The following is a 24,713-nucleotide window of genomic DNA, read 5'->3' on the forward strand; positions in this document are numbered from 1 at the left end:
ATCAGTTTTAAACAAATAACAAGCAAGGATCTAAGCAGGTGCACTTTAATAGAAACTTGCTGCTCTACAAATTCAGAAGAAAAAATTCAATTCCTGCTATTTTACACCCCCATGTTCCCCTTGGGCACTGTGACTGCTGAGAAAAATGTTAACTGACATCTGTATCATGTTTATTTCTAAGACCAGAACTTATATTAACAGGCATGTGTGAGTAGAGTGGCAGATTCTTCTCACATAAAATGAATAGTTAATTACAAAAAATACAACATTAATGGTATGATAAATGTAGTACTTTTTCACTTAAGTACATTTGGTTGCATGTACTTTTGTACTTTTACTCAAGTAGAAATTCAAATTGAGGACTTATTATGCTTATACTTTATTGGTGTAACATGTTAACTAGGGTATCTAATTTCACTCAGATGTGTACTTTGACCCCCACTGACAAACACATACTAACACACAGCAACAACACTACCACTACACTAACACACACTAACACACCAACACTGCACTAACACTACACTATCACAACTGTCAGTATCTGTCAGTATCTGTCCTTCTTACTGTTTTTGTCCACTATATGTCCTCACTGTGTTTTCTGTTCTCTGTGTTCTTTTGCCTAGTCACACGTTCTATTGATTACTGTTCTCTGTTTTAGTCTATTTGAGATGCTGTGTGTTCTGGGTTCTTTGCCATCTTCATCTTCAAGTCAGTGGAGTGTTGGTGTTGCTATAATTTCTGTATGCCTAGACTGTAAATAATTGTGCAGGTCTATGTTCCTGAGCTCTCTTTCTTATATGTAATATAATATAATATAATATAATATAATATAATATAATATAATATAATATAATATAATATAATATAATATAATATAATATATTTCTTCTTTCTTTGTTTTTTTTTTTATTTACTGATTTACTCTTGAATTTTAGATTCTAAAAAGTTCTCTGGACTTATTTCTCTCTTTTGGATTAGTAAACCTTTCAATTTCATTTGACCTGATTTTGTGTACAGACAAGCACAAAGCCAAAGTATACAGAACAGAGAGTGTGCATGCAGCATAGCAGCTATGTCCTGGAGCCCCCCCCCCCCTCCTTTTTATCTTCTCTCTTTCAGAGCTTTGACAATACTGTAACTCAGTAATCTGTACAGTACTGTAATCTCAATAAAGCTTAGATTTCTCACCAACTTTATAATAATCGTTATAAAAAATCTAAACATATGCATGTTGTCTAATATTACAGATATAAAACAGATTTAAAAAAACACATACATAACCATATACATGTGGTTTAATGGTACCATCACACATCACTATCATCTTACTGACATCAGGATTGGTTATGCTAGGAGTAGAAAAAAAGAGTTTAAATTTAAAGCATTATAAACATCATTAACAACATAATGTTTTTGACACAGTGTCATTTTTACTCTTTACTCTGGTGTCTGGAGTAAAACAGACATAAAAGCTGAATTTAATAAAGTAGTACCAGAATCTAGTTCCAATACAAAATACAGATGTAGGTGAGAAGAGAAATTCAAGGTATTAGTTTTGGTTAACAATGAGAATTATTATTATTATTATTATTATTATTATTATTATTATTATTATTATTATTATTATTCGTAGTGTTAGAAGCAGTTGTATTGATAAATATACAGCATGATTATGAACTAAGAAGACTAAACAGGGGGCGGGGTTATCTGAGTAGAAGGGGCGGGGCTATCCCTCAGGCGTCTCAGAGACTGTAATTAAGGTGAAAATAAAAGAAATGTTGGACTGAAGCAGATCAACAGGTTTGACAGCGCCCTTAAATTTCCTGGTCTTACAAACTAAAACAGGAGAGAAATATATTTTTAGATGCGGGAAAAGATTAAACAGCGTGTCAAACATTTACTGTAATAAATTAAATACCGAAAATGAGCCGCTCTGAAATGTGGAAACGCTTCAGCTAAAGCAGCAGATGTGTTTATATGAGGAACAGAGAAGGTAAGAGGAGTTAGCATCATGCTAAAGTACATAAACTAATCTTCCAAAATACATTTTTGTCTAATTTCTTACCATGTATTTATGAGCTTAGTTACTTAAAATGAAGACTTTCTTTGTCTGTGTGTGTGTGTGTGTTTAGGATTTTATTATCTTGAAAATTCTGAAAGAAATAAAGATGGCGACTGCAAGCAGTAAGTTATATTTCAATTAATTAATTTATTAACCTTGTTTATTAAAGATCAATCTAATTGTGTGTGTGTGTGTGTGTGTTTCTACACAGATGAGTTTAAACTCATTGGTCCCAGTGGTACAGAGGAGTATAATCACTCTGCTGTCACTCTCTCATGTCGTCTGTCTCCTGAAATCAGTGCTGTTAACATGGAGATCCGGTGGTTTAAGGAGACAGACTGCGTTTGTGTTTATAAGAACAGAGAGGTGACAGAGGGGAGAGGTTACAGGGGCAGAGTGAGTCTGGACACTCAGGAGCTGGATGAAGGAAACGTCTCCTTACTGCTGAGAAACTGTACATGGTCAGATGATGGAGATTACCTGTGTCAGGTCACTGATGGAGACAGAACACAGGAGATTACAGTAGAGATGAGAGGTAAGTGTTCCTGATCTCCACACTGCATAAACTCCACATCATCATCTGTGCTTCTCATCTCAGTACATGAAACACACACTCAGTATTCAGTGTGAGGTTCAGTATACAGGCTGCTAATGTGGAGTGAAGTTTATTTGAGTTGAATAAACAGTAACTCTGTTTTTTATTCTTCTAAAAAGCTGCACAAGAGCAGCATATAGGATCACAGAAGAAATTAAATTACACACTGAATGTCTTTAAATTGTTACAGTTTCTGGATATCCAGTAGAACAGACTAGATTGCTGCCAAGTACAGCACTGAGAATCAAACAACACACATTTAGATTAAAGGTAGAGAAACACAACACAGTTTGGCTGATGATTGAGATTTTTGGTGTAAGAATATCTGGCTAGCGGCTAATGAGAGGTGTATAACAGTCCAGAGAACACAGATTAGCTAGTCATGTAGCCAGCTTAGCTCCTGCTAACATGTTGTGTAGATATTTCTCTACTTCTGTAAGTCTGTAAATTCATAACTGAGACTAATATCAGGAGTTACAGGTTGTAGTGTTGGACTTTATTCACTCTTCTTTTAAAACTAGCACAGTAAGGTACAAACCTGGAGAATACAAACTGCATTGTCCTTGGAACTGTGTTGAAGATGAAATGAGAAGCTGCTGCTCAAGTGAAGGACTCACACTACAGTGTAGACTCTCATCTTTCATTAGTCGTGTTTACACACAAAGATTTTTACCAGTCTGAATGAATTCAGCCAGACTGCAGATTCCTAATGAACTATTTCTGTGTCCTAAAATGGACTATTTTCATTTATATACATGTTACATGTGATCTGATCCAAAGCTATCTTGGTGCTGGGAGCTCTAGGCTAGTGCTTCTGAATGATTAAATCTTTTATCACCATGTTTTAAAATGAAAAGTCACAATCAGGGAAGACTCAATATCACACAAACCCACTCAATTATTTTAAACAGATTAAAATCTCTAACATGAGCTGTGTTTTCTGTACAACATGAAATATTACATGATTCAAACTCACATGTGCAGAACACACAAGCTGAATCCCATAAAGAAAATAATCACACCACTGACTGTCTATAAGGGTGGACATCATACCAGGGGTTTAAATGTGAAGCCAAAATGCCTCTGCCGCCCTCTAGTGGCTGTCTGCAGTACAATTATTAACCCCTCCAGTTCCCATGTTAGTGAATGGAACATGATCCAAACTTTCATTGAAGTTACAGCTCCACAGTCATTTTTATGAGCTCAGTTCAGCTTAATATCTCCTCCATATTTTTCCTACAATAAATGTGTTTTGTAAGAGTTATATGGTGATCATTAAAAGGGCAGGTTGATGAGGTTGACCAAGGCAGCTAACACTAACTCAAATTCATACTAATTTATTGAATGTATGACTTTAGATAACACTAGCAGTAGCTTGGTAAGGTTAACCAGTCACTACTTTTTAAATGAACTGCACTGACAGAATGAGTGGAGAATAAGAGCACTTCTCCATTCAGATGTGTAACTTACTGCAGCTCTCAGAGTTCCAGGAAAATCCTGGAGAGCAGCAACTGTTTTTCCTCAAGAAATAGTTTGTGGAGTGTAAATGTTGCTGCTGTTTATATTTTCAGTCAGTACATTACATTAACTACTTATACTCACATTACATTGATTTAAATGATGAATAATGTCAGCTAGCTAGCAACTGGTAGCTCAGTAATTCATGAGTCAAAGCTCTAAAGCTGAAGCTCAGCATTTTCACTTCATATGGAGTGTTTTATTCAACAGCTGATCACAGATCGTATCGTCCTTAAACTGATATTTAAGCAGAGCACACATGCTGGTTCATTTAGACTTCATATTCATAACCTTGTTAACCTGCCCGCCTCCCCTGCTGGAGATGGGCCCTTGAGCAAGGCCCTTAACTCTCTCTGCTCCAGGGGCACTGTATCATGGCTGACCCTGTGCTCTGACCCCAACCTCCAAGGATGGGATATGCGAAGAAAGAATTTCACTGTGCTGTAATGTATATGTGACAAATAAAGGCTATTTCTAATATTTAGTGTGTATATGGTATATTGTGTATTTGACGGTGGTTAGCGGTACTGCATGTAAAGTATTAGTACCACTGATCTCAATGACATTACAAGTAGCAGTTTAGCTTATTTGGTAGAGCGTCAGCCTCCCATGCTGGAGACCCGGGTTCGAGATCTGCTTGGAGTTGTTTATATATTATTTGAGAAGTTCTTGAAATAGTTTAAGCAACATATCTCTTATATATATGGTTCCAACGATAAAATGCTGCTTAGGTGTGCTATTATTTTCATGCTGATAAGTATTATAGTTTTTTCTAGATGGATTTTTAAATGTATTTTTCACGGACTTCAGACTGCTACTGTGTGTGTGTGTGTGTGTGTGTGTGTGACGTTAGCTAGAGTGAGGGAGCAGGGTTTTTTTTTAAGGTCTCATAGTCTTTAAACTGTTCCTACAGCTTGAATTCTTACTCTACAGCCACAGAAACTACCTTAAACTTTTTAAACTGTGACTTTAGCTTTTAAATTTTATTTGAGCATGTCTTGCAATAGTTTAAGCAACATATTCACAATCACACTCGCATTTTCTTCTGGAAATACAACATTCTAGTTATGTATATTATTGTTCTAACAGAGAATCAAATAAATAAGCTAAATATAAATAAAGTAGTTTTTTGCTACTCAAAAAGTGTAATTATAACCGTTGTCCAGTATATGACAGTGAAAAATAATGATAATAAAATAAATAAAAAAAATAAAAAAACAAGATCGGCCAAGTTTAATGACTACCAGTTGAGTTATTGAATGTGATTATTGGCTGATGCTGATCTGTTACCAGTCGTTTAGGGCATCACTAATGTATGACGGTTAAACATAAACATCAGTGACAGACTGTAGAGATCTGAGACACAGAACAAAAATCCACCAGCATGACCTCAGAGTCGTTATTCAATAGACATATTAACACACAGACACACAATTATAGCTGAACATTTTTGAAAGCACAGAGTGAAGATTGTTTATCAGCTGTTCTGACTGTAAATCATAAGTTTTTCTCATTGTATTTTATCTAACATTACATTTCTCTCTGTTGTTTTTCATGATCCCTCTCCCAGTGGTAAGTAAATAACTCGACTTCACACTAATGGTAAAGGCTGATATTTTATAAACTTATCACATATATTACATTTTAATCCAGGAATCAAACAGAAACATAAAAAGCATTTTCAGATCATGTTTACGTGAAGGAGTCTGATCAGTAAGTGAGATTCCACTTCCATCAGTCAGCTTCTTTCCCACAATGCACCTGTGTGTAACCTCACTGCAGTGCAATAATGTAGACAGAGACGTTTACCATGTCGAGTAACAGACACAACAAACACACAGTATATAACACACACCACTGACAGACTCCATCACAATCTTACACAATAAACATAAATCACAGCTTTAACAGTTTTCAGTGCTTGTAGACAGAATAATTGTCATCAGTCTCTCTGTGTAACAATCACACCATATTCTGAAAAAGCATTGAAGAGTCGACTCGGCCTAGCGTTTAGTCTCTTTAAGCTAACAGTAGTAAGGCGTGTTAATGCACACAGAATAAAGACAACCTGACTGAACTGAGAACAGAAGTCCTTCACTTCATTTCTAAAACTTCCTTCATAGGAGAGAGGGATTTGAGAGTGAAAGAGAGAAAAACATAACAAGATCACGCATCTTCCCAAATCTACTGTGAAATATCACATGCTGTTGTAACCAATATATAGATGAAGCAGCAGAAAACACATCATTCTGTAATCTGTTCAGTTTTTACATTGATAAATGTCTGTGTTTTTAATTAAAGGAAGTGGGAATCTGATATTCTGTATATTCCTTTATCTACTACAATAACACACAGATATATTACAGAATATTTCACTATATATTTAAAATACACAGGGGGAAATGCACAAATACTGACATACTGTATATTGGTAAAGACATGCATAGATCAGAAAATAGTATTTTCCAATAAATCACAAGATATTTCTCTTCCTTAAGGGTAACTAGCGGTATATTAGCACAATGCTACATGATACAGATTTACTGTGTGTGATGACTGATTGTTGTCTAGTTTTCCTCTTTTTTATTAAGACACACATCAGCTGTGTTTTAACCAGAGTAACAGTTACTTTCACATTTTCACATGGAACAATTCACATTTGTAATCATGCATAAAATCTTCACACTGTTTTATTTACTTTCACAGCGGTCATGTGAGTATAAATCCCTTTTCTCTGCTAGTGATGTCTTGATGCTGCATGAATAATATATTTATTGTACAGATGAAATAGATTAGACTGTGCTGTGTGTTCAGAGTGCAATAGCACATAGATATATGAGCATCATGAGCATAGTGTAGTGAACACAACAGACTGTGATCTGATCAGAGTGATGAAAAGAGGAAAGTGTGAAGTGAAAAGAAAACTGCTCATGATCCAAATCAAAGCAGATCTTCTGTGAAACATGGAGACATGGACATTTATGGAAGACAGTAGAACTTGTCTTTATTTTTCCCTGATACAGATAGAAATGTGATTAAAATATGGTGATGCTCAGCATTTTCACTTCATATGGAGTGTTTTATTCAACAGCTGATCACAGATCTGTGTTACTGCACTGAGAAAAAACACCTCATGAAGTATTTCATTATTTAAATAGGAACTCTTTGTAATGATTCACTATCTGTTATGTTATATAAATGTATAAAATTGTATCTGAACATCTTTGAAAGCACAGAGTGAAGATTGTTTATCAGCTGTTCTGACTGTAAATCATAAGTTTTTCTCATTGTATTTTATCTAACATTACATTTCTCTCTGTTGTTTTTCATGATCCCTCTCCCAGAGGTAAGTAAATAACTCGACTTCACACTAATGGTAAAGGCTGATATTTTATAAACTTATCACATATATTACATTTTAATCCAGGAATCAAACAGAAACATAAAAAGCATTTTCAGATCTTGTCTGTGTTTTTAATTAAAGGAAGTGGGAATCTGATATTCTGTATATTCCTTTATCTACTACAATAACACATAGATATATTACAAAATATTTCACTATATATTTAAAATACACAGGGGGAAATGCACAAATACTGACATACTGTATATTGGTAAAGACATGCAGGGATCAGAAAATAGTATTTTCCAATAAATCACAAGATGTTTCTCTTCCTTAAGGGTAACTAGCGGTATATTAGCACAATGCTACATGATACAGATTTACTGTGTGTGATGACTGATTGTTGTCTAGTTTTCCTCTTTTTTATTAAGACACACATCAGCTGTGTTTTAACCAGAGTAACAGTTACTTTCACATTTTCACAGGGAACAATTCACATTTGTAATCATGCATAAAATCTTCACACTGTTTTATTTACTTTCACAGGCTGCAATGAGACGTGAGTATAAAGCCCTTTTCTCTGCTAGTGATGTCTTGATGCTGCATGAATAATATATTTATTGTACAGATGAAATAGATTAGACTGTGCTGTGTGTTCAGAGTGCAATAGCACATAGATATATGAGCATCATGAGCATAGTGTAGTGAACACAACAGACTGTGATCTCTGGCAGAACATTCATCATGCTGTTGTCTAGTTTATCATTTAGTGTTGTACAGACACAGAAATCTGACCTACACACTGATACTGAGAGCTAAAAAGCTGAATGTTTAGCAGTGAGAAGCAAAACAGCACACAAAGTTAGGAACTGTGCTTAGGTACTGTGACAGTCACACTGATGAGCAAAGAAAGTCTAAAATTTTGTCCACAATGAAAATCCACCATGTATCATAGACTGTCACAAATCAAGAATGAAGGCAGATCCAAATGCAGGAAATACTTTTTATTTATAGTGTTGAACTATCTACAAATAACAACTAGAAACAAAGAAATGAAAAACAATCATACCAAAATACTCAAAACTAAAGAAGGATTCAGGCCAAAAGAATTTCAAACAGACGCTAGAGAAAGAAAGTGAGAGAAAGCAGAACTTAAACAGGGAGACTAATTACTAAACACAAAACAGGAGAACACACTGAACACCGGAAATGAAACCTACAACTGAAGAAGACTTAGATTCAGACATGCTGGATTGTCCTCTGGTGCTCTGTCAGGGAAGTGTCCTAAATATCCGTGACACAGACAGATGAGACAAAGACTAAGCTGTAGCAGAGTGATGAAAAGAGGAAAGTGTGAAGTGAAAAGAAAACTGCTCATGATCCAAATCAAAGCAGCTCTTCTGTGAAACATGGAGACATGGACATTTATGGAAGACAGTAGAACTTGTCTTTATTTTTCCCTGATACAGATAGAAATGTGATTAAAATATGGTGATGCTCAGCATTTTCACTTCATATGGAGTGTTTTATTCAACAGCTGATCACAGATCTGTGTTACTGCACTGAGAAAAAACACCTCATGAAGTATTTCATTATTTATATATAAACTCTTTATAATGATTCACTATCTGTTATGTTATATAAATGTATAAAATTGTATCTGAACATCTTTGAAAGCACAGAGTTAAGATTGTTTATCAGCTGTTCTGACTGTAAATCATAAGTTTTTCTCATTGTATTTTATCTAACATTACATTTCTCTCTGTTGTTTTTCATGATCCCTCTCCCAGGGGTAAGTAAATAACTCGACTTCACACTAATGGTAAAGGCTGATATTTTATAAACTTATCACATATATTACATTTTAATCCAGGAATCAAACAGAAACATAAAAAGCATTTTCAGATCATGTTTACGTGAAGGAGTCTGATCAGTAAGTGAGATTCCACTTCCATCAGTCAGCTTCTTTCCCACAATGCACCTGTGTGTAACCTCACTGCAGTGCAATAATGTAGACAGAGACGTTTACCATGTCGAGTAACAGACACAACAAACACACAGTATATAACACACACCACTGACAGACTCCATCACAATCTTACACAATAAACATAAATCACAGCTTTAACAGTTTTCAGTGCTTGTAGACAGAATAATTGTCATCAGTCTCTCTGTGTAACAATCACACCATATTCTGAAAAAGCATTGAAGAGTCGACTCGGCCTAGCGTTTAGTCTCTTTAAGCTAACAGTAGTAAGGCGTGTTAATGCACACAGAATAAAGACAACCTGACTGAACTGAGAACAGAAGTCGTTCACTTCATTTCTAAAACTTCCTTCATAGGAGAGAGGGATTTGGGAGTAAAAGAGAGAAAAACATAACAAGATCACGCATGTTCCCAAATCTACTGCGACATATCACATGCTGTTGTAACCAATATATAGACGCAGCAGCAGAAAACACATCATTCTGTAATCTGTTCAGTTTTTACATTGATAAATGTCTGTGTTTTTAATTAAAGGAAGTGGGAATCTGATATTCTGTATATTCCTTTATCTACTACAATAACACACAGATATATTACAGAATATTTCACTATATATTTAAAATACACAGGGGGAAATGCAGAAATTCTGACATACTTTATATTGGTAAAGACATGCATAGATCAGAAAATAGTATTTTCCAATAAATCACAAGATATTTCTCTTCCTTAAGGGTAACTAGCGGTATATTAGCACAATGCTACATGATACAGATTTACTGTGTGTGATGACTGATTGTTGTCTAGTTTTCCTCTTTTTTATTAAGACACACATCAGCTGTGTTTTAACCAGAGTAACAGTTACTTTCACATTTTCACATGGAACAATTCACATTTGTAATCATGCATAAAATCTTCACACTGTTTTATTTACTTTCACAGGCTAAAATGAGACGTGAGTATAAATCCCTTTTCTCTGCTAGTGATGTCTTGATGCTGCATGAATAATATATTTATTGTACAGGTGAAATAGATTAGACTGTGCTGTGTGTTCAGAGTGCAATAGCACATAGATATATGAGCATCATGAGCATAGTGTAGTGAACACAACAGACTGTGATCTCTGGCAGAACATTCATCATGCTGTTGTCTAGTTTATCATTTAGTGTTGTACAGACACAGAAATCTGACCTACACACTGATACTGAGAGCTAAAAAGCTGAATGTTTTTGTTTGAATGTGATTTCATAGCAATAACTCTCTCTGAAAGTTCCTGAGACTGGCTAACATTACTGTAGTGCAGGGGTCTCCAACACGTCACTCTGAGTAACTCACCTAAAGTTTCATAGAATATGTACAAAACTGATCAAATCAAATTAACTCAATAAACCTGTTTAAATTTCATCCCAATCAAACTCACAGATGCCCCGCCCCTTTCCGGTGTTCTACTGAAATCTGACTCCTGGACAAATCATGTTCCTCCACACATCACACAGTTTAATACAGCTGTTCATCAATCCATTTCACACACAGCTAGCACCAAGATCGTACATGGAAGTGTTATATAAACTTAAATCTATAAGCACGTAGTTGAAGTAGTTTGGATAAAGGATAAAGAAAACACATGACAGATCCTTTTAACTTGGAAGCTGCTGGAGATTCGACAGCGTTAGGAATAAAGCTACGATGCTGCCAGAGTAAAAGCGCTGAATGAATCTATCCTGCTGCAGGAAGATGCAGGACGAGTGAGCTGGAGACATTTCTTATTAGTGCAGCTGGTGTTTCAGAGTAAAGTACTCTTTAATATTTCTCATTACACATGCATATGAATGTCATAAAAATATTATTATTTAATCACATGAAGTCCAAAACAATGTCAGGTCTCTATTTACAAAATTAATATCACCTTCAATATCAGAAGTGCCTTTTTCAGTCTTGCTGAGGCCATCAGGGTATGTGCCAGGAGACTTGTAATAACAGTTTACTGATAAATAACAGAATCCATGTGAATGAAGGAAATCTGACAATAATAAGTGATAAATCTAGTCAGCAAACCTGTTGTGTTAAATCAATAAACTCGACTCAACAATGAACATGCTGCTTATGTGAATTTAAAATGATTTATTGTAAAATATGACTGTTCAATATTGACATTTTTTAAAGGTTCACACAAAAATAGCTTAGTGTTTATGGCAATAATCTATGTAAATAAATGTTACTAATAATATAACACGAGGAACTCTTCACCACCTTCATTTTGTCAAAGTAACTCTCAGAGGAAAAAAGGTTGGAGACTCCTGATCTAGAGAAAGAAAGTGAGAGAAAGCAGAACTTAAACAGGGAGACTAATTACTAAACACAAAACAGGAGAACACACTGAACACCGGAAATGAAACCTACAACTGAAGAAGACTTAGATTCAGACATGCTGGATTGTCCTCTGGTGCTCTGTCAGGGAAGTGTCCTAAATATCCGTGACACAGACAGATGAGACAAAGACTAAGCTGTAGCAGAGTGATGAAAAGAGGAAAGTGTGAAGTGAAAAGAAAACTGCTCATGATCCAAATCAAAGCAGCTCTTCTGTGAAACATGGAGACATGGACATTTATGGAAGACAGTAGAACTTGTCTTTATTTTTCCCTGATACAGATAGAAATGTGATTAAAATATGGTGATGCTCAGGATTTTCACTTCATATGGAGTGTTTTATTCAACAGCTGATCACAGATCTGTGTTACTGCACTGAGAAAAAACACCTCATGAAGTATTTCATTATTTAAATATAAACTCTATTTATAATGATTCACTATCTGTTATATTTTACTTTATAAAATGTATAAAATTGTATCTGAACATCTTTGAAAGCACAGAGTGAAGATTGTTTATCAGCTGTTCTGACTGTAAATCATAAGTTTTTCTCATTGTATTTTATCTAACATTACATTTCTCTCTGTTGTTTTTCATGATCCCTCTCCCAGAGGTAAGTAAATAACTCGACTTCACACTAATGGTAAAGGCTGATATTTTATAAACTTATCAGATATATTACATTTTAATCCAGGAATCAAACAGAAACATAAAAAGCATTTTCAGATCATGTTTACGTGAAGGAGTCTGATCAGTAAGTGAGATTCCACTTCCATCACTCAGCTTCTTTCCCACAATGCACCTGTGTGTAACCTCACTGCAGTGCAATAATGTAGACTGAGACGTTTACCATGTCGAGTAACAGACACAACAAACACACAGTATATAACACACACCACTGACAGACTCCATCACAATCTCTCTCATACAGTCCATTTTCTCCTGCACTAATAAGGAGCTACACCTCAGTATGGGAGGAGATCTAAATGAACTGATGAGGCATGAATGTTCTTCACATACAAGGTTCTAGAATTACACATGCTGATAGCAGAACAGTTTTATGTTTGTGTAGATATAAAAATTAAAACACATACATTAATTTGTTTCTGGCTGCATGACATTTCCCTCCACAGTTATGTTTCTGTACCTGATGAATCTCTCCAATGTAATCAGATGATTATCAGCACAGTGTAACACAATGTTATGTAGATTTACTGTGTGTGATGGATAATTGTAAAACCTCAACTAGCTTACCATAAGAGACATTTAAACTGTGTTATGACCAGAGTAACAGTTTTTTATCTACATTTTACAATTCATTATTAAACTCTGCATTCCTGCACAACACTTTTACACTTTTACACTTTGTCATTCACAGAAACAGGGAACTGAAATAATAGGTGAGAAAAACATTTATTAAACATTCTTTATTTTATTCTGAATTTCATTCTGTAGTTATTTGTTTGTGTTGTTAATTTACCACTGAGCATCATGAGCATAGTGAGAACACAACAGACTGTGATCTCTGGCAGAACATTCATCATGCTGTTGTCTAGTTTATCATTTAGTGCTGTACAGACACAGAAATCTGACCTACACACTGATACTGAGAGCTAAAAAGCTGAATGTTTTTGTTTGAATGTGATTTCATAGCAATAACTCTCTCTGAAAGTAACTGAGACTGGCTAACATTACTGTAGTGTGTAGAACTACAGAGAGAGATGTGAGTTAGAGAGTCACACTGGATAATGCTGCATGAAAGAGATTATAACAGAATGGAAGCAAGTGATCTGGTCAATTTGTTTCTTACTGCATTCATACTGAAAGATCCTGAAGAGATTTTTTAATCAGCAGAAAGAGGAGAGAAACAATACAGTACAGGATAAAAACAGACTTTTAGGAACAGTTACAGAATGTTTATAGCTAATACTATAGGATGAAATACAGAAATACTGAAAATTACAATGAGTTTTTAATCATTTCTAATCTTACTTTATTTTTTTTCCACATCCTCCTCTAGATAAAGACGTCTGGGTTTATCAGGTGAGTAAACTATTATAAAATATGATAAATTCATTAATGTCTTACTGATGATAGCAGTATAAAAAATCTTTAATGATGTTATAATTAAACCAGTGATCAGTGAGGGATAAAAGAGTTACCATGGTAACTGCTTCCAGTGATGGTTTATTGTGGGGAAAAAATGTTTTTTTGTATTTTTTTTTTTTTATATATACATTTGATTGTTCTAGAAACACAGTTGTTAATCTTTTTATTAAGTTGCTGTTATTACTGTAGTTGTTGTTATTTAATTATTATTACTAGAATTGTAAACAGTTTGTGGAGATTTAAACAAAATAAAAGATATAAATAAATATAAGAAAAATGATGATCATCACATTGAAGTCCATCTGCAAACTTTGTCTTAAATTCCATTTAAAGTGAAATAGAAAAGGTTTAACACGTGTTCAGTTTAACTTGATGATCGGTGCAGACATCCTACAACAGGAACAAAATAAATTTACATTAAAACTCTTTTCTTAAAATCTTTGTGGCAACATTAATGGCAACCCAAAAGAAACTGTTAACAAAACAAGCTGTCAGTCATTTTGGGGAAAAAACAATATTATATATACAATATACAACATATAAAGCTCATAGTTTCTGTGAATTCTGTTGTGTGATTTGATCAGAGCTGACTGACAATAATGAAAATATAAAAGTCAGCTAATGAACATAAAATAACAAACACAATCAGATGTAAATGTCTGGATCAGTTGATGTTGATGCATAAGAACATGACTTTATTGTGATATTGTGTGACGTCACCACAGCAGAAATGAACCCAAACATCTTGATTCTCCTGGAGAGGATTTTTTCTCCCTCCTGTAAGGTTCAGTTTTCTGTTTAGTGATTGTGTTCTTCAGCTGCATTCAAACTCAGTGTGTTACTGAATACAATATCAGTTTAAATCAGCCTCAATCACCTCAGTGTGTACTGTTATATCACACACACACACACACACACACACACACACACACACACACACACACACACAGTGATCTGAACAGAGAAACACTTCATGTTTATTTAACACTTTATTTACATACAGTATGGAGTCATGTATAAAACCTGGACAGAAGATGAGAGAAAGAAAATGGAGGAATCTGTTCTACTGACTGGTGAGTATGGAAGGAGATACAAAAGTAAACACTCCTGTTCATTTTTACAGTCTGAAGTGTTCAATAATGAGATCTCCAGTAAGAATCCAGTAATCTGAAATTCACAGCTTGTCACATTCTCCATTCAAGATATCCATTTCCATTTCTCACTTCATAGAGAAAGTGTGAAATTTATCACAGTGATAAGAATTCACACTGCATCATTGTTTTTGTATGTATTTGTACAAAAACATAAATTTTAAGGTTAATGTGTTTACTGTAAATAATCTGAATACTTCTGGGTGGAAATCACACAGAAAAAACCTTCAATAAATACAATCAATTAAAAATAAAAATTTTAAATTAATTTTTCTTAATAAATTTAGTCCTAGAGCAAGACCTTTAACCCTAAATCTGTTCATTTCATTTATAAATTGCTTTGGATAAAAATGTCAGATAAATGACTTAACTGCAGATGTACAGTAGCTCTAAGAGATTCTGAAGAAGTTCCTGTACTCATCACACTCTGTAATCTCTAATGTTACATTGGAGACACAGATAGTAAAAGGAAATGTCTGTGGCTGTCAGTCATGAGAAAAAGAAAGTACTCCCTCTTCAGTTCTGTGGTTTTATTTATCATTACCTAAATAACAGTCATGTGGTCCTCACCAACTTCAACAAACAAATAACCAGGTGACAACAACAACAAAATAACAGATTTTAATATGAAGAATTTTTTCCGAAACCAGCAATCAGAAACCAGGTGGGAAAAAATAATCACCCTTCCTACTTCCAGAGTAATTAAGAGAGTAATTAGCAGCCTGGTGTTACTAATGAAATGTCTGAGATCTTCAAGAAGTGTGACTAACTTTATAAAAGCAGAACTTGTGCCAGTTTGTTGTTCTGGAAAAAGGAAATGACATCAGTTATGACCTCAATCAGTCCAAGATTAGACCCTTTAATGCTCAGAGATATAAAGAAAAGCCAAGAGCTACATCATGTGACCTACAGGCTTCTGTAAGCTCTTTAAATGTTTGTTTATGACAGACACAAAAAACACAAAAAGTCTAAACAATATTCTTTGGTCTAATGAGTTCAAGGTGGAGAAGTTTGGTCATAATGTACAGTGTCATGTTTATCGATTATCAAACCCAGCATTTCAACACAATCACCTCATACATCTCACCTTAAGATGCTGTGACAGGAAGCATTTGTCTGACCATGGTGTGATTGCTAAGTAAAAGTTTATCTCATCTATCTTACTCCTTCTCTCATCATGAATTCCTTCCTGTGTAAAAGTAAATTAAAGTTAGCAGTTTAAAAAATGACAATAAACATATTGTGAAATCACATGTTAGCTATGAATGTCCAGAAATGTCCCAACCATGCCATACTGGTACTAAACAATGAGTTCCTTATGATGAATCTTAAGACCTGATATCACTGGGATTTTCCACTGGGATTTATTTAAATGGTGAAAAGTTCCTTCTTCTCCTCTTATCTAGTAGGTGATCCATGGCTGTGTTGTGTGATTCCTGAAAATTTCTCAGATTTATTTTGGGTCAAGAAATTGTTTGTAATTGTTGATTAGGGACCAGTTAGTGACCTGCCATTTTTCAGTTTATTAAAATCTACATTTTCATTGGTTTACATGTATAAAAAAAAACCTGTGATGTCAATTACAGTGGACACAGGATCTGTAGGGGTTGAGAGGGTGACCTCAAACATCAATGAACTGAAGCATTGTTATAAAGAAGAGTGGCTCAAAATATCTGTCTGTCTGTCTGATAGATTTATCCAGTTATTGTGGCTGATGGTGGTTCTACTGCATTATAGCGTGTATTTTGTATTTTCCCTCCAGGTTTCTGAAAATTGAAAGCTTTAGTGTATTATCTTGTGACCTGAGATTATTTGTTTGTTAATAGAAGTTAGTGAGAACCACAAAATTATTACATATCACAAGTCCCTGATTAATATAAACATAGAATTAAATGAGGGCATAATTTCTTTTCCAATGAGTAACACTGTAAAGGCCACCAAATAAGTAGCAAATATTTATAGTATATATATATATATATATATATATATATATATATATATATATATATATATATATATATATATATATATATATATATATATATATATATATATATTGTTGTTTTCTAAAAAATATACTACTGTCTACACTTTATTTTTTTATCAATTTCAATATCTTCAGAACATAAAGATGATGAATTGATAGAGAAGATCAGAAAGTTGGAAGAAACTGAAAAAGAGCTAAAAGACACTAAACTGGAACTGGACAGAATTTCTAAATCACTGGAAAATAAAGACCAGAAGTTAGAGGAGAAGGACGCAGTACTCCAAGGTACAAATACAAAACTAGAGAAGATGACTGAAGAGCTACAGGAGAGAGAAAGAGCTCTACAGGAGAGAGAAAGAGTTCTACAGGAGAGAGATCAACAACTGAAACTGAAAGACACACAGATACAGGAGGCACAAATACAAGTGGAGGAAATGGAGAACAGACTTTTGGAGAAAGATGAAGAATTAAATAAGAAAAATGAAGAGCTGAAGATTCTCAAAGAAAGTTTAGAGACTAATGAGAAGACTCTTTCTGAGAGAGATGCAGTGTTAATGGAAACAAATAAAAAACTTAAAAATGCCACTGAACAGATGAAGGAGAAAATCTCAGAACTAGAGAATCTGAACAAACTGCTGAGGGAGAAAGAAACACAGCTGAAGAACACAGATAAAGAGCTGGAAACCAGTACAAATCAACTGGAGACACTGGGACAGGAACTGCAGGACAAGCAGAGACAACTACAGGAGATGATGATCGTCGTGGAGCAACAGAAAACTGATTTAGCAGAAAAAAACAAAGAGCTTGAAGAGAAAGAGAGTCTTCTAACTGAGAGAGAGACACAGCTAATGGAAAGAGACAAACAGCTTCAGGAGAAAGACAGACTTCTGACAGAAAATACACAAACACTGCAGATGAAAGATGAGACACTGGAAGAGAAGGAGAAACAGGTCAGAGAAGTAAGAGAAGAATTGAGAAAAACAAATATGACATTAGAAAAGAATCAGACACAGTTAATAGACAAAGAGAGACAACTGGAGAGTGTGGTGAAAGAACTGGAAACCAATAAAAACAAACTAACAGAAAGAGATGAACAGCTTCAGGAGAAAGACAGACTTCTGACAGAAAATACACAAACACTGCAGATGAAAGACGAGACACTGGAAGAGAAGGAGACACTGCTCAAACAGACAAGAGCTGAACTGGACAAAACAATGAAGGAATTAGAAGACAGTCAGAGACACATGGAGGAGAAAAACACACAACTAGAGGATCTGAACAAACTGCTGAGGGAAAAAGAAACACAGCTGAAGAACACAGATAAAGAACTGGAAACCAGTACAAATCAACTGGAGACACTGGGACAGGAGCTGCAGGACAAGCAGAGACAACTACAGGAGATGATGATCGTAGTGGAGCAACAGAAAGCTGATTTAGCAGAAAAAAACAAAGAGCTTAAAGAGAAAGAGAGTCTTCTAACTGAGAGAGAGACACAGCTAATGGAAAGAGACAAACAGCTTCAGGAGAAAGATAATCTTCTGACAGAAAATACACAAACACTGCAGAAGAAGGACAAGACACTGGAAGAGAAGGAGACACTGCTCAAACAGACAAGAGCTGAACTGGACACAACAATGAAGGAATTAGAAGACAGTCAGAGACACATGGAGGAGAAAAACACACAACTAGAGAATCTGAACAAACTGCTGACAGAAAATACACAAACACTTCAGAAGAAGGACAACAAACTGGAGAAGAAGAACACACAGCTCAAAGATATAGAAGAAGAATTGAAAAAAACAAAGGTGATGTTACAAAAGAATCAGACACAGCTGAAGGACAAAGAGAGACAACTGGAGACACTGGGACAGGAGCTGCAGGACAAGCAGAGACAACTACAGGAGATGATGATCATAGTGGAGCAACAGAAAACTAAGTTAGCAGAAAAAAACAAAGAGCTTGAAGAGAAAGAGAGTCTTCTAACTGGGAGAGAGACACAGCTAATGGAAAGAGACAAACAGCTTCAGGAGAAAGACAGACTTCTGACAGAAAATACACAAACACTGCAGATGAAAGATGAGACACTGGAAGAGAAGGAGAAACAGGTCAGAGAAGTAAGAGAAGAATTGAGAAAAACAAATAAGACGTTAGAAAAGAATCAGACACAGTTATTAGACAAAGAGAGACAACTGGAGAGTGTGGTGAAAGAACTGGAAACCAATAAAAACAAACTAACAGAAAGAGATGAACAGCTTCAGGAGAAAGACAGACTTCTGACAGAAAATACACAAACACTGCAGATGAAAGATGAGACACTGGAAGAGAAGGAGACACTGCTCAAACAGACAAGAGCTGAACTGGACAAAACAATGAAGGAATTAGAAGACAGTCAGAGACACATGGAGGAGAAAAACACACAACTAGAGAATCTGAACAAACTGCTGAGGGAAAAAGAAACACAGCTGAAGAACACAGATAAAGAGCTGGAAACCAGTACAAATCAACTGGAGACACTGGGACAGGAGCTGCAGGACAATCAGAGACAAATACAGGAGATGATGATCGTCGTGGAGCAACAGAAAACTGATTTAGCAGAAAAAAACAAAGAGCTTGAAGAGAAAGAGAGTCTTCTAACTGAGAGAGAGACACAGCTAATGGAAAGAGACAAACAGGTTCAGGAGAAAGACAGACGTCTGGAGGAGAAAACAAAGCAGCTGCAGGAACAAACAGATCCAGAATCATCAGCCCTCATCAGGAGAAGACACAGCAAGGAAGGGTTACCTCCAGAAAGTGAGTAATTTGTCAAATTAAACAATTATAAAATGCTTCTCAGAAGGTCAGTGTTTCCAAATGGTAAATATTCATTTAATAAATTATCACATAAAATATACTGTAATGATCCTTAATAGTGCAACTCTTCAGATATTATAAGGAAGTGTAATTTAATCTGTCTAACTTTACCTTCTGTAGAATGTCTTTCTCATTCTGACTGCTTCTGATATTTCCTAGTGAGTGGAGAGACTCAGGACTCAGCACCAATCAGGAGAAGAAACAGTATGGATGGAAGACGTCCAGGATGTAAGTGATTAGTGTGTAACTCATCAGGAGTTTGAGGGTAAAAGAGATGAGTATAAAGAGAGACAGCAGACAGATTTAGGCACTTAAATTTATATTTTAATTACAGTCAAAATATCAATATTGTAAAGGTGATATAAAACATGGACAAAAAGAAATAATGAAAAAATATCTAACAGGTAAAAATGAAAAATCTGCTAAATATCTCGTGATTCTGATCAGCATGACAGAAAAGCATTTCCCCTATCGTGAGTTTGTAGTTGTTGTTGGAGAAGGATGGATGGCATTACTCTTTCCTCCATCAATCACAGTGACACTAACATGATAAGGAATTTGAATATGAGTTACATAAAGGCAGTAGGACTCCATACTCCATAGAACAGCATAATCACCATAATGCAGTAAGTGATTCTGTATTAAATGATTCATTCTTGATTATTTTCAGTGGGTGGAGAATCGTCTAGTCCTCATTCTCCAGTGTCGGTTCCTGTAGCAGAACTGAGGCTGGTGCTGCTGGGGAGGACAGGATCTGGAAAGAGTGCAACAGGAAACACCATCCTGGGCAGAGAGGAGAAGAACCAGGCTGCTACATCTACAGCTACATCTACAGTCACCCAGCAGAGTGAGAGCACACAGGGGGAGGTGACTGGGAGGAAGGTGACTGTGGTGGACACTCCTGACTGGTTCTGTCCTGAACTCTCTCTGGAGAAGCTGAGACAGGATGTGGGACTCTGTGTCCATCTGTCTGCTCCAGGACCCCACGCCTTCCTCCTGGTCATACCTATAAAGCAGCCTACAGGAGAGGAGAGAGGGATGCTGGAGAAAATGGAGGAGATCTTTGGAGAGAGATGTTGGAGAAACACCATGATCATATTCAGTGTTACTGATGAACTTCAGAAGAAGAACATTGAGGAGTTTATCCAGTCAGGAGACCAGGAGGTCCAGAGACTTGTAGAGAAATGTGGGAACAGGTTTCACTGTCTCAACATTAAGGAGAGTGGAGATGGTTCTCAGGTCTCAGAACTGCTGGAGAAGATAGAGAAGATGGTGGAAGGAAGCAGAGAGAATTTCTACAGCAGTGACATCTACCTGGAAACAGAATCTCAGATTAGAGCCATGGAGACAAAGATCCTGAAGGAAAGAGAAGAGAAAAGAAAAATAGAGGAGATTAACATAAAAGAGAAAATTGAGAAGGAGGTGCAGGACTCTCTGAGAAAGATAGAGGGAGTGATCCAGGAGCATGAAGGAGACATCAGACAACTTGATGACCGAACAACTGAACTGGAGAGAAAGATGAAAGAAGAGAGGGATGAAGAGAAAAAGAAAGAACTTGAGAAGGAGCTGAAACAAGAGGTAGAGCGAAGGACAGAAATGGAAGAAAAGGTGAAGAAACTAAAAGAAAATAGAGAGAGGGAGAGGAGAGAGATGGAGGAGAGACACAAACAGGAGATGGAGGAGATCAGGGAGGTGTATGAAGGAGAGGCCATGATGGAGGCAGAGAGAAAGCTCATGAAACTCATCCTGCCTGAACTCCAGAGAAATATTTTGTCCTCAAAAACAAAGATGCAGGAAGATTTCAGCAGACAGATGGAGGAGAAGAACAGAGAGCTGGAGAGTCTTCACCACAAACTTTTGAAGGTAACAGAACGTCTCAGTCTGCTGAAAGAGGCATACTATATAACTGTGTTGAACATTACAAACCCAGATCAGGAGTAAATTTAGTGAATGAGAAGGAGAATGAGATTATCATTAGATGGTCGGGGTGGACATTACACACCCCAAGGGTTTTAGTACAGTGGCAGTGCTGGTGTTACTTTTGTCACTTACGGTATAGTAAGTGACAAAAGTAACACCAGCACTGCCACTGTATTCTGTCATTTCTCATTAGGAGAAACTTTTCTTCATATACAGGCTCATATTTGTAACACAAATTGAAGGAGTTGATGGTTTGTGAAAGCTCGCTGCATAATCTCTGTAATAAATCCAGTGCATCCTTATAACCTCATGAAACTCATCCTGCCTGAATTTCACTGAAACATTTTGTCCTCACACCCAAAGATGCAGGAAGATTTCAGCAGACAGATGGAGGAGAAGAACAGAGAGCTGGAGATTCTTAAACAGAAACTTTCAGATCTCACAGATATTCACAGTGTGCTTGAAGAGGTTTATGAGAAAACGGTCAGAAAAAGCTCAGAACAAGAGAGAGCTGCTCTAAAAGGAGAGGCATCGAAGGGAATCTCTCAGAAATTTAAAGATTTGTTTCAGTGAGTAACAGAGTTTATAAAGCTGCAGAGACTCACCTGGTCAGAAATGAGGCATATGAGTGATGATGGACATCACAGAGGAAGAGATAGAACCCTAAGGATGAAGAAAGAAGATAAGAAACAGGGTTAAACAGTTTTTTTTCTATGGAAACCCTGCAGGGGAAACGACCTAACAGCCAATAATTCTTAAAACAACAGGATTTTTAAAAATCAAGATGGATTGTCCAGTTGGCTACAAGAGTCCAGCACACTCACAAATTAGTTGCAGATTTAGTCAATTCTGATTAACAGTAAGATTGTTACAGCTACTTTCTTGTCATGCAGGACAACCTAACACATATAATGAGTGGGGATAATTTAGAACATTACACACACTGAAGAATCACATCATGACCCAAAGTGTTTTATTCTTCTTATACAACAATTTGATACAATTACATTTTTATTAATTAAACAAGAACACAGTAAACTATTTATCTCTTTACAGCTACATTTAATGTTGATGTTCATCCTCAAAGCTGCTAGTTACTGTTCTCACTTACATTATAACAGCTTGGAGCAGTCATCACCCTTTCTTTTCTCTCTCTTGAAAGGAAAAGAAACAAAATTGTGTTATAAAACCTGCTGATTGTTTCTGTGAATGCTGACGGTTTGATGACATGACACACACTTTTCTGTCCAGCAAATTCTTTTTGTATTGGTGACGTTTCATTAGCATCATAAAAATATAATGTGGTACGATCATCTGAACATCGTCAGAACTACATTATAAAGACTCCTTTGATCTTTCTATATTGCTGTATTTGACATCATTTTACAAAGTATTTCACATTATTGATTAAAACTGCAGATCCTTTGGATTAATAGTACTTTCATAATATACTAGAAAAGAATTGTCCAGATTTGTTCATTTCGCAAAATATCACCTTGTGCTACTGTCTGTAACAGAACATTTTGAGACTTTTATATTGAAAAAATATTAATCAGAAAAATATCATCGTAGAGCAACATCTCTGTGAATCTTGGAAATATCTGGAAGGTTTGTCAGACTTTATCAACTTTGGAGAACTTGAACCTTTTTACATTTTGCCATGTTGTTCATGTTTTATATCTCAATGAGATGGATATTTTATTTAAAAAATTATTTGTAAAAATTTGTATCAATGTGTATATATTTGTACATTTGTGTAAATACTGTATGAATAAATTTATATATGTATGTATGTCTGTAATTATTTAGTATTTTATTTATAAAACCTGTTTATATACCACTCAGTTGTAAAAGAATCACTGACTCTAATGCTAGAGCTGAGTATCCTGATAGAAGAAGAGAAAAAAAAGAAAACATGTACTAGAACATGATGTTAATATTTTAAACCCTATAATATTTCTAATTTGCTGATTAGTAGATTTTTTTATCATGTTACTCATAGTCCTCATTTATATTTTCCTCTAATTTCCACTTATTACAAACAAAATCATAAATCATTTTAATAGAATCATTTTCCAGTTGCTCTTTTTCTCTCAGAATAAAGGAAGGTGTATTTTTTTTTAACTTCCTGTTTAAGACAGCTACATGTTAAATAGCCTCTGTTCTGATTGGCTGCCCTGTATCACACATCCTTAAACCACTCGTCTAAGATGAGTCTACGTTCTTTATCTCTTCAGTGTAAATGGCCGTGTCTAAACTGCTGTGGACTGAATCACAGTGATATGGAAATGTGGAATCTTTAAAAGACTGGGTTTACAGTTTAGTTTGCACACATGGACTGTAATTATTTGGGGTGAATGAAATTTTGTGGTACATCAACATTTTATGAATAAAAACTGTACCTTCTGTTCTCATCTATCATAAATAATGCATTTAAAATTGTCAGTCTACTTCCTGTCATGAATTTGTTTCAGCTATCATAGAAGAGAAGATCTGGGAAAGATTACATACAAAAACTGGAAGTGAGCTGCTTAAGAAGAAACAAAGAGAAACAGAGGGCTGAATAATACATTACACCCCATCCATGTAAAGTACAAAGTGTTTTTAACATCTATCACACTTTTTATAAAAAAGTTTAATGTGTGTATTTTAGCTAATGAGTGTCTGTGTGATTTCAGACCTGGTTTAGTGTGTATTGATATTTAGATTTTTAATTCTATGTGATGTTCTCATCATTTGATTTGACCATCCATCATACTGTATAATTGTTCGGTGGATGAAATATTAGCCACTGATACGGTCATTCTCAAGTGAATGGTAGTCT

At 35.5% G+C, this 24,713-nt stretch overlaps 2 protein-coding genes across 3 annotated transcripts in view; both read left to right on the plus strand.

Annotated features, from left to right (window-relative positions):
• The window catches only part of LOC131348229 (trichohyalin-like), a 58,713-nt gene extending 34,312 nt beyond the window's left edge, over positions 1-24,401 (plus strand). The window contains exons 7-9 of one of the 2 annotated variants that reach the window (XM_058382985.1): positions 17,440-19,909; positions 20,129-20,197; positions 20,640-24,401. In XM_058382985.1, coding sequence (XP_058238968.1) covers positions 17,440-19,909; positions 20,129-20,197; positions 20,640-21,910 — 3,810 coding nt within the window. In that variant the 3' untranslated portion in view covers positions 21,911-24,401. The remainder of the gene's footprint in view (positions 1-17,439; positions 19,910-20,128; positions 20,198-20,639) is intronic. The other variant, XM_058382983.1, reaches the window with a different exon arrangement.
• LOC131348311 (butyrophilin-like protein 1) lies at positions 1,788-2,733 on the plus strand. Its single transcript, XM_058383138.1, has 2 exons — positions 1,788-1,996; positions 2,277-2,733. The coding sequence occupies exons 1-2, from the start codon at positions 1,981-1,983 to the stop codon at positions 2,612-2,614; spliced, it is 354 nt and encodes a 117-aa protein (XP_058239121.1). The 5' UTR covers positions 1,788-1,980; the 3' UTR covers positions 2,615-2,733.
• Positions 24,402-24,713: the final 312 nt, after the last annotated feature.

The sequence above is a fragment of the Hemibagrus wyckioides genome, linkage group LG28 (assembly GCF_019097595.1).
Source record: "Hemibagrus wyckioides isolate EC202008001 linkage group LG28, SWU_Hwy_1.0, whole genome shotgun sequence".
NCBI classification, from domain to species: Eukaryota; Metazoa; Chordata; class Actinopteri; order Siluriformes; family Bagridae; genus Hemibagrus; species Hemibagrus wyckioides.